The sequence below is a fragment of the Anabas testudineus genome, chromosome 16 (genome assembly GCF_900324465.2).
Source record: "Anabas testudineus chromosome 16, fAnaTes1.2, whole genome shotgun sequence".
In the NCBI taxonomy this organism is placed as follows: Eukaryota; Metazoa; Chordata; class Actinopteri; order Anabantiformes; family Anabantidae; genus Anabas; species Anabas testudineus.
In genome coordinates, this window is record NC_046625.1 from 5,929,195 (window position 1) to 5,940,763 (window position 11,569).

General features: G+C 40.0%; 1 protein-coding gene and 1 long non-coding RNA gene across 2 annotated transcripts in view; both read left to right on the forward strand.

Annotated features, from left to right (window-relative positions):
* The first annotated feature begins 1,238 nt into the window (after positions 1–1,238).
* LOC113169043 overlaps positions 1,239–11,569 on the forward strand; it is a 28,495-nt gene continuing 18,164 nt past the window's right edge. The window contains exons 1-3 of the mRNA XM_026370172.1: positions 1,239–1,383; positions 1,824–2,135; positions 2,413–2,625. Of these exons, the coding sequence (XP_026225957.1) occupies positions 1,341–1,383; positions 1,824–2,135; positions 2,413–2,625 (568 nt within the window). The 5' untranslated portion in view covers positions 1,239–1,340. The remainder of the gene's footprint in view (positions 1,384–1,823; positions 2,136–2,412; positions 2,626–11,569) is intronic.
* Positions 4,568–8,094, forward strand: LOC113170142. Its single transcript, XR_003299621.1, has 3 exons — positions 4,568–4,819; positions 4,925–5,030; positions 7,544–8,094. It is a non-coding gene; the product is annotated as an uncharacterized LOC113170142 (long non-coding RNA).

Here is an 11,569-nt window from a genome sequence, read left to right on the forward strand (position 1 = left end):
TGTAGTTTGGTTGCAACGTACTATGTTCAACGTGCTTTGAACAACCAATGCTGATGTTATTGTGATTGAAAAATGAAACGTCACGACAGTGGTTCTGAAGTGTGATTGGCTAAAGGACGGGCGTCAGAGAGGTCAAGGGTCAGCTGAGAGAGAGGTCGAGCGGGAGCGGCACGAATAGAAAAATGCAAACGACAGAAACAGAGACATTAAGAAGGAAGAGTGCAGTTTTCACGGTGAATATTGTTCTTGTTACTCCTGTTGTTGCACCAGCTACAGCACGTTAAGTAGCCGCGTTGACGTAAACTGAATCTGCAAACAACGAGAGGAGTTCATCGTTGTCGGATTAGCATGTCGGGCTAACAAGCAGCTAGCCTGAGAAGAGACTTCTCCAGAGTTCCCAGATGTCGCTCCAGGTGAGCAGGAGGAAGCCTGGAGCGACATCTGGAAACACGAGAGAAGGACACGGTTAAACTCACTGATGGACTCCTGTTGTTCACTGTCGTTAGCTGTGAGCTAAGCTACAGACTGATGCTAGATGGTCCGACAGTGGAGGTGCAGCGTGTGGACACTGACGTTGACACTGGTTGTGTGAGTTCTCCAACTTTGATTTCCGCTCGCTAGAGTAAATGCTATGATTTGGGGAATATAGTTGTTTTTGTGATCTGTTTTATAGATTTCATTCTGTGGTTGCTTAAACTTAAAGGGGTGTTTATAAAAAAACTTGCGGAAGTAAAGTTTATGAGCTCAGGGCGCTGTCCTTCTATTAAAAGGTAAAGGAAGTGAAAACTATCAAAAAATAAATAATAAAATAATAAATAAATCTGTGTCAAACTGTGTCTGTTCTGCACTGTACTATGCAAGATAAATGACAAGAAGCAATTTTGTCTGTTTTAATGCTTGTGTAACTGTCATTAACGTCCCTTTTTTTAAAATAATTTCACAACTAAGTGCATAATAATACAGAAAAAATAAAGGGAAACACCCTTTATTAATCAGTATTTAAGATACATGTTTTAGATTGATGTATAATTACAGTACATATAATAAAATAATACCCATATTAAATTGAGGCAATGTGAAGAGAGGAGCTGCAAAGGTCCACATGCAGTTTAACACAAAGAAGGAAGAGGTGTCAAAGTGAGGAGGGGAAGAGTTGGTTACGAGCAGAGTCGCACAGAAGAAGAGTCACTGTGGACAGAAGAGAGCAGAAAAACAAGACAGGTGAAACACAGTACGTAACTGAAGTCACTGCTTTGTTACAGTTTTATGTCTTTGTGCTATTTAGAGGACCAAATTGCCCCATGGAGACATAGACGGAGCGTCTCATCTGCCAAATCAGAATGTTTGTTCTCTTCTGGGTGACTGTGCTCTTCGCTGTTAAAGGTATGATGTCCTTTCATTCTCTAAAAACGTTGGTACAGTTACTGATATTCAGTACATTTTAGTTAAAGCTTTCATGACCCATAACATCTTACTGTATGGCAGAAATGTTTGATGTGGAATTACCAAATGAGATAAAGCCAAAAAATCTATAAAATATACATAGAAGCCATAGAGCCTTTGCTTAATTTTCTTTGCAATCTAATAATAAAGGAACCTGACTGTCTAATATAACATCAGCTTTGTGCATCAGGAAACAGATGTATTGGTCACACGTTGCTGCTGCTGAAAAAAAATTGTCTTTTCACATCTTCACCATTGTTTCAGTGATCTTAGAACTTGTCAGTAAAAGTATTCTGTCATTATCTGTAATTTGACATCTTGATAATGATATCCATACATGTTCCTGTCTCTTTTTTTTCTGTTAATATTTGTAATTGCAGGAGAAGCGACAGAGACTGGACTCTGTGATGAGATACTATGTTCCCCTGTCAACAACAGCAGCACTGACAAAAGTGTAATAAAGTACAAATGTGGTCCACCTAAATCTAAAGTGAACTGTAGTGATCTTTTAACACTTGAGTCCCAGAACAAGAATGGACAAGTGTTCAAGACAAACTCAAAACAGAATAACTGCAACATCAATATCAATAACACAAAGACAGAGTCTGAATCATATCAGTTTAGAGTTGATGGAATCCTCAATGGGGATAAAATATACTTGTTGTCTAACCTGACAACCATCAATGTAAAAGGTATGAAAATCTATGTCATATCACTGAATAAAAAAAAAAAACACCAACCTAGTATTGGTGCTTTGTTGACCTCTGTAGACAACAATCAGGAACTGCAGTTACACTGACAGAACTTTATATTTCCCCATTACTGCATCACTGTGCTTACTGTCCTTTGTGCTAACTGGAATTTACTTTACAAGTTCTACTTGAAGTCAACAGTCATTTCTATGTTTGCTTATTAGATTCAGTTAATTAACTACATCACCCTGATTTTCTGTGTTTTCACCCACTTAAGATCTGACAGCAGGACCCAATATCTCACTGATCTGCACTCCTGGTCTCTTCAATGGATCTGATCCACAAATCACTTTGATGTGGACAAGTGCAGCAAATAATGACAACAACATCTCAATCTCAAATTTAACCCTTACACTCCTAGTTAAACACAATGGTGTAGAGGTCACCTGTAAGGTCAACTTCACAGACAACATGACTCTTAATGTGACCTGTGAGTAAAACGTACTGTGTTTTTACATTTACTTTTTTATTTTTCTTACTTTTAAGTCACTGTTGAGGTTCTGGATCTTCATCCTTCAGTGTGGGTTGGAGTCAGTTTGTCATCTTGGTCTCTAATGTGTATTAAGATTTTAGGTATTTTACAATTTTATTTAGACTGTACAGCTGATGGAAAGAGTTTTCACTTCAGCAATGTCCAAGTACAGTACAGAATATAGAACTGTTTTTAGACAGAACATGTTTAAGTTCAGAGCAGGGAAGCACATTTACAAGAGTGTTGCAGGATGGTCAAACTGTAAAGTAACACAGTGTTTTGTCTTGTTAAAGAGAGTAAGTGAAAGGTAATTAATTGTTGTGTTATAAACTCAGGACTCTTAGTAATAAGAGTAAACAGTGGATAGAAGTACCTTCTCAATATTAGTATTCCTTAGAGTACTTAGTAGTGCTTCTAGAAGTGAACTATAATACATAGCTGTCACTGCTATGCTACAGTATCACAACACAAATTCATAAAAAATGAAAAATGTAAACAACACTACTTAAAAGTGTATTTTAAGAGTACAATAAATTATAAAATGTGAATCTACAAAACAGCAACAATAGTACATCACAAAAAACACTCTATTGCATATACACTATACAGAACATCTATTTGGAGTACTTCAAAGTGTACTTTCACAAGCTAAAAGGTTGGCCCAAGAAGTATTGAAAAAGTACACATAATATATAATTACCATTGGTATACTTAGTATAGTACATGATGTATACTTAGAAATGGAATTATTATTATTTAATTAAGCTTCAGTATATTTTTTCTTAAGGGTTTGCACACTTCTCTCAGCCACATCGTCCACTTGTCTGTTTTCTGGTTACTGAGACTACACGTCCATGTGTTCCTCAGCCTCACAGTCTAAAATCATGTATTTATAATAGTTGGGAATGATGTTGTCTGATTAATTCAATTTAAAATATTTTTTCAAAGTTTATGATCAAGAGGAAAAGAAAAACAAAGAGACAACAGGTTCTACCGTGACAACAAATCCCACTACACAGAAAGGCAGCACAACAAAACATGAAACTGTAACACAGACTAGTAAGTATTGTAATCTGATTAATTTCATGACATTTTGTTAATTTTTAGAAAATGTTAATGTATTCTGCGTTATCCGCATATGATAAGCTTTTACTTTTCATTATATTAACTGTTAACTTCTAACACAAGGGCAGCAACCATTTTGTCCACACCTGTAGCCAATTAAAAACAGGTCCTTTTAAATCAGGAGGTAGCAAACCTATTTATCAAGGAAAACGCAGCAAATCTGTTACATTCACAAAGGATCCGGTTCATTTGAACGGCTCTCTGATAGGAACGATGGATCTGAATCTTACATAAGAGCCCTTCCTTTTAAAGCTTTGCCTTAATTTTACTCATCTCCTTTTTACTTGAACAATGAGAATTAGTCATCAGAGGTAAGAATAGCTGTTTATGCTTTGTCCATAGCTGCTAGTCAGCGCATCGTAGGCTCCAGAAGAACGGGCTAAACAGTGAAAGAAGAAAGGGGGTGATGGTAGCAACAATAAAGGAAATAACTAATAATAATAATAACTTTTTACTGGCTGGTATGTTTAAGTTTTAATGAGATAAATTCTGCCTTAACTTATATATGACGTGCACACACATACATGCGTTCCACTAAACAAAGCCTTAATTCCCACCTATGTAATTCCCCTAGCATCTATGTTTCGCAGCACTGGGCCCCTTCAGCTCAAGTCTTTATACTGAAACACAATTTTCCATAAAACCCTTACAGCCACACTATTGCTTGGCGGCGCTGTTTAATGTGAATTAACTGTGTATTTTTATACAGTAGAAGTTAAAATTATTGGCTGTGATGTTGAGATTTTCCTTGTTTTTTTGCAGCTCTTCTAAAGATCTTAAATGGCTCTGGATGTCTGAATCAATCCCACGTCCTAACCTGTGTGTGTCAGTCGGGGGGTTCCTCTACCCACCATCACATGGCCACTGTTGAAGAATCTCACTGAATTCTCTGTTTGTATCACTGTGTCAAACCATAAAATGAGCAGCAGCATCACTGTTCCTCTGACCACTTATCACAGAACCACTATAGAGTGTGTCAGCAGCAATGAACATGGAGAAACAAAAGAAGCCCTCATAATTTTACCATGTAAGTGTTCACAAGAGCTTTTTTTAATTGTTTGTTTTGTGTTATATTAGCACCAAGAACAACAGATCAGCTGTCACCACTATTATTTTTTTCTTCTGACCTTAGATACGCCTACACATAATGCAATGAAGTGGTACCTATACCTTTTTAAGATTTTGATTGTGATGCTTCTTTCTGGGGTCATCTTCTGTTTAGCAAGAGAATGGCACAGGTACAGTTTTATTAACCTTGTGTTACTATGCTTATTTTGCATTTTTGATTTAGTATTTTTGATTTGTTGTTGTTATTGTTGTTCCTGATCATACAAGTGAAAATCCTGAGCACTTTAAATACAGTAAATACTAACTATCATTAATGATATATCCGTAACATTTTTGAGTTATTTAAGTAATTTTATCAATTACTTTCTATAACAGTTAAGCCCATAAATAATAGAGACTCCCTTCTCTCACTGTTACAGTGAGGGAAAAAATTATTTGAACCCCAGCTGATTTTGTAAGTTTGCCCACTAACAAAGAAATGATCAGGCTATAATTTCAATGGTAGGTTTATTTGAACAGTGAGACACAACAATGACAAAAAAAATCCAGAAAAATGCGTTTCAAAAAGAGTTATAAATTAATTTGCATTTCCATGAAGGAAATAAGTATTTGATCCCCTATCCGTCAGCAAGATCTCTAGCTCCCAGGTGGATCTTATACAGGTAACGAGCTGACATTGGCAGCCCTCTCAGCTCGTTACCTGTATAAAAGAGACCTGTCCACAGAAGCAATCAATCAATCCAGATTCCAAACTCTTCACCATGGCCAAGACCAAAGAGCTTTCCAAGGATGTCAGGGACAAGATTGTGGACCTACACAAGGCTGGAATGGGCTACAAGACCATCGCCAAGCAGCTGGGTGAGAAGGTGACAACAGTTGGTGCAATTATTCGCAAATGGAAGAAACATAAATTAACTGCCAATCTCCCTTGGTCTGGAGCTCCATGCAAGATCTCACCTCGTGGAGTTTCAATGATAATGAGAACGGTGAGGAATCAGCCAAGAACCACTCGGGAGGAACTTGTCAATGATCTCAAGGCAGCTGGGACCATAGTCACCAAAAAAACAGTTGGTAACACACTACGCCGTGAAGGACTGAAAGCCTGCTGTGCCCGCAAGGTCCCCCTGCTCAAGAAAGCCCATCTACAGGCCCGTTTGAAGTTTGCCACTGAACATCTGACTGATTCAGAGGAAGACTGGGTGAAGGTGTTGTGGTCAGATAAAACCAAAATCGAGCTCTTTGGCATCAACTCAACTTGCTGTGTTTGGAGGAGGAGGAAGGCTCCCTATGACTCCAAAAACACCATCCCCACTGTCAAATATGGAGGTGGAAACATTATGCTTTGGGGGTGTTTTTCTGCCAAGGGGACAGGACAATTGCACCACATCAAAGGGAGGATGGATGGGGCCATGTACCGTCAAATGTTGGGTGAGAACCTCCTTCCCTCAGTCAGGGCATTGAAAAGGGTCGTGGTTGGGTACTCCAGCATGACAATGATCCAAAACACACGGCTAAGGCAACAAATCACTGGCTCAAGAAGAAGCATATTAAGGTCATGGAGTGGCCTAGTCAGTCTCCAGACCTTAATCCCATAGAAAATCTGTGGAGGGAGCTGAAGGTTCGAGTTGCCAAACATTGGAGAGGATCTGCAAAGAGGAGTGAGCCAAAATCCCCCCTGAGATGTGTGCAAACCTTGTGGCCAACTACAAGAAACGGCTGACCTCTGTGATTGCCAACAAAGGTTTTGCCACCAAGTACTAAAGCACGTTTTTCGAAGGGATCAAATACTTCTTTCCTTCGTGGAAATGCAAATTAATTTATAACTCTTTTTGAAACGCATTTTTCTGGATTTTTTTTGTCATTGTTGTGTCTCACTGTTCAAATACACCTACCATTGAAATTATAGACTGATCATTTCTTTGTTAGTGGGCAAACTTACAAAATCAGCTGGGGTTCAAACAATTTTTTCCCTCACTGTATGTAGTTGTATTGTACTGGTAAGTAACACAGTGCATGTTTTAAAAGTTTGTCTGTATCTAACCATGAATATATTACCTGACTATGTCAGCGACATCATAAAGAGTCATACAAAAAATAAATTGACACAGTCAATATAGGTATAGATATATAGATAGTTCTGACTGATTGGCTGGAAAAGCAGACTTATAAACCCCGTTGAGTCACTGAGTTGTTAGCACCTGATGGTCTTAGGAAGCTGGCTCCTCTGTGCTGTGCGATACAATTGTAAAGTTGTTGTTTGGTCGGGAGAGTCAAAGAATAAATATTGTATACATGATTCACTCATACACAGACAGTTTTACAGCTGCTCACAAGGTTTATAAGTCTACTGTTTCAGCAAATCAGTCAGAACTGATGAAGCCTTCTGAAGGTGAAATGTCTTCAAGAACTTAAAACAAGTCCAGTTACTTAGCTGAAAAGCATTTTCTGGGAAAACCATGGTCTAGAGAATTTTCACAGACATTTCAAACAAGCTCTACTCTTTGATTTGGAATCAAAGAAAACAGTTCAGCAACTGCATAGGCTGAAAAAAACTTAACTTGTTTGTGTCTTTTTTTTAACCCTGTTTTTGAAAGTGACTTTTAAAAAATGAAACTTGCTGATTACTGGTTGTGTTATTTGTTATTTTAATTATTTGTCACTTGTGAATCACATTTTCATTCAGAAATAAACAGATGAGCTCTGGAAATCTGGCTGAGAAGATGGAGATGGTGACCACTCAAGCTGTTCCACTGGTCTGTACATTATATTACTGCTGTTTATATCATTGCACGTGGTTATGACTCATTAGATATTTATTGAATGCTAAATACTATTCTTGTGTTGAACATGCAGTTCTATCAGTATTATTTTATTTAAACTCTGTATGAGATATAATGTAAAACAGAGAAGATTGAACCTGAGTCACTGGGTTCATTTTCTGCACTGTAATGCAGTGTAAGCATTACTTACACAATACTTGTACAAATCAAGGGAAACAAACAATACAGGATTTGTAGAAAGTGTTTGTGTTTAGATGATCATTGAACTAAGACAGGACTGGAAATTAGACATTATATCTATGTTAAAGTGGTAGTGCTTCACAGTGTTTGCTTTGCATAAACTTCACAACTAAATTCAGCAAAATCCATAAAAACACTGAGACTTTAACAATCTGTCAATTTTTTTTTAATTGTACACTAATTTCATAAGTTAGTTCGGGACTTTAAACATCCCAGAGGAGATCAGAAAGAGGACAACGAGGGGATGTAGGGGAGGCAAAAAACAGCAAGGAGGAAATAAAGAACGGAGAATAGCGATGTTCAGAGAGAAGGTGAGAAGATTTATACCACATCTCCCCTCTGTGAATATGGGTAATGTGAGATCACTGGACAATAGGATGGACGAACTGACAGCTCTAATGAGGATGGAGAAAATCTTTACAGAGTGTAGTTTGATGTGTTTCACAGAGACATGGCTGCATGATGGTATTCCTGACTCCAGTGTTAATATAGACGGTTTCAGGAGAGGAGGGGGGTTGATGTTCTCATTAACAACAGGTGGTGCCATCCTGGTCATGTCACTGTGAAAGGGCGTGTATGCAGTCCTGATATTGAACTTTTGGCTGTGGGACTTCCTCCATATTATTTACCCTGAGAGTTTTCTCACTCCATATTAATCTGTTTACGTTCCTCCATCTGCTGACGCCGCTGCTGCGTGTGACGTCATTCAGACGGTCACCTCCAACCTGCAGACCAGACACCCGGACACCTTCTTTATGATCTCTGGAGACTTTAGTCACGCCACCCTCAATAAGAATTGAATAATTTTTTCAATCGATTCCAGGCTGATCCACAGAGTTCACTACCTGTTTCTCAGTCCCTCCCCCACACGACTCAGCACCCACCCTAACAATCTCAGCTGAGCAGGTGAGAAGAGAGCTGCACAGGCTTCACCCCACAAAAGCTGAAGGTCCTCATGGAGTCCACCCAAGGGTGCTGAAAGCCTGTGCTCCTCAGCTATGTGTTGTTCTCCAGCACTATTTCAATCTCAGCCTGCAACTGGAGAGAGATCCTCTAGGGTGGAAAAAGTCGTGCCTGGTTCCAGTGAATAAGACGCCACGTCCCAGAGTCCTCAATGACTTTAGACCAGTGGCTCTGACATCACACATCATGAAGGCTTTCGAGAGGCTGATCCTGGAGCTGCCCTTATTCCCCCTTGCTCTTATTTTGGCAACTTCCTGTTTCCTCTGCCCAGTCTGATCACATGCACTTACCTAATTGACTACACCTGGTTTCCCCCACACTATAAATACCGGCCTGCTCACTTTGCTCCCCTGCTAGATAGTCTATTGTCTACACCCGGACACTATCCAGTGTTTCTTGTGGACTGATTGCTTTTGGATTTTTTTGGATTCTGCCTGCTCTGGACCCCGTCTCCTGCCTGACCCCCTGGTACTGTGAGTTCTGTTTATTCCGTGTCATTCCCCCTGCTCGCAGTACCAGACCTGTCCCTGTGCCTGCCTGATTCCCTTTCTTGGACCTGTACCCCTTCTACCCTGGATTCCCCCTCACTGGACCAGCCTGACCTGACCCTGCTTCCCGTTTACCCCTCTGGTTCTGTGAGTTTTCTCTCTGCTCTGTTTTCTCCCTCGTTGTTCCCTTCCCTAGTCTGTTTCTGTTGATCTCCCTGTGTTTCGACCTGGATTGTCTTACGGTTGTGGATTTTGCCTGCTGGACTTATCTCTGGACTGCCTATCTGTGTATGACCTGGATTACCCTCGACCTCTCAGTTTAGCCATGTGAATTTTTGTTTGGACTGTATGTGTTCATTACCCCAGCCTGTTTTCCCACACTGGGTTTAGACATTGAATTGCTTTCCTTTGGTTTGGACTATATTCTCGTGGTGTTTGTGTGACACTTTTGTTACAGTCCTGAACTTTCTCCATTGTCCTCCATTTTGTCCATGTGCTCTCCGTTGGTCGGCCATCTTGGTTTTGACGTCACATCCGGTTTCCAACCAGACCACCATACTCACCCTACCTCATCTCCTCCCATCTAGTGACTGTTTCATTCAATTCATTGATTTACTGTGTTCTGTCAGTATAAATAAAGATTGACTAATCAGTTCTGTCCTGTCTGATCTCTGGCCATGGAGTCCTTCATCCAGCTCGTGACAAGTGCATTCAACACCATCCGGCCTGCACTGCTGGGAGAGAAATCAAAAAAACATGCAGGTCAACACTCCCCTGATTTCCTGGATTATGGACTACCTCACCAACCGCCCACGGTATGTCCGCCTGCAGAACTGTGTGTCTGACACTGTGGTCTGTAGCACAACTGCTTCACAGGGAACAGTTCTGTCTCCATTCCTCTTAGCCCTGTACACCTCAGACTTCAGGTACAACTCAGAGTCCTGTCATCATCACAAGTTCTCTGATGACTCTGCAGTTGTAGGATGTATTAAGGGTGGAGATGTCACAGAGTACCGTGGAGTGGTGGACAGTTTTGTGGACTGGTGTGGACTCAACCATCTGCAACTTAACATCAACAAAACAAAGGAGCTGGTGATGGACTTCAGGAAATCTGGGAGTCATCCCTCTCACTATACAGGGGGAGGAGATGGAGGTCGTGTCCGAGTACAAATACCTGAGAGTGTACCTGGACAAAAAACTGGACTGAGAACTCAGAAGCATTGTACATAAAGGCTCAGAGCCGGATGTACTTTCTGAGGAAACTCAGGTCCTTCAACGTCTGCAGCACCATGCTGCGGATGTTTTGAGTCTGTGGTTCCAGTGTCATCTTTTATGCGGTGGTCTGCTGGGGCAGCAACATGAAGGTGGCAGACACTAACAGACTAAACAAACTGATCAGGAGGGCTGGCTCTGTTCTGGGGGTGGAGCTGGACCCTCTACATCTTGTGGCTGACAGGAGGATGCTGTCTAAACTCCTCTCAATCCTGGACAATCCCTCCCTCCCACTGCAGTTTGTTGGCTGGACAAAGGAGCACATTCAGCCAAAGACTTATTAACATTAAATGCTCGACAGAGCGCCACAGGAGATCCTTTCTACCTGTGGCAATCAATCTGTACAATTCCTCCCCCCCCTCTGTAAGGGGTGGGGGGAAGTTGTCATTTACTTGCTGTCAATCCACATAGGATATAGATTTATTTATTTTGAACCAATTTCATTTGTCTATTTTACATATTCTGTGTGTATATATTGAGGTTTTTCTGTATTGATGTTTTGTATTTATGTTGGTGTTGGATCTTTCCTGGCTGTGGTTCTTTTTCTTTCTGTCTGTGTTGAGAACAATGGTAATGAGGCAAAACAATTTCCCTCTGTGATAGTTTTTTTTTTTTTTTTTTTTTTTTTTTTTTTTTTAAATCTTGAATAGTTTTCACAAGCTCATATTTATTGATTAAAATTTTACAATTTCTTGATCAGTCATGTCTTGTAGTGTTTTGAAGCACTTTTTGTTAAACTGCACTTCATCAAGTCACTTCCTGTATTTTAAAATGTGACCAGTATTGGCCATGTGGTGTGTGTGTGTGTGTGTATACAGAAGAGTCTAGAGGTTCTGTCGCGTGTATAGTAGATGCTGATGATAACAGACTAGTTATAATTTAGCACCTTAAACAGGAAGTGATGAGATAAATCAGTGATGTCAAACTATATTTTAAAATGTCTGACTTCAGAAAGACTTTGCATAA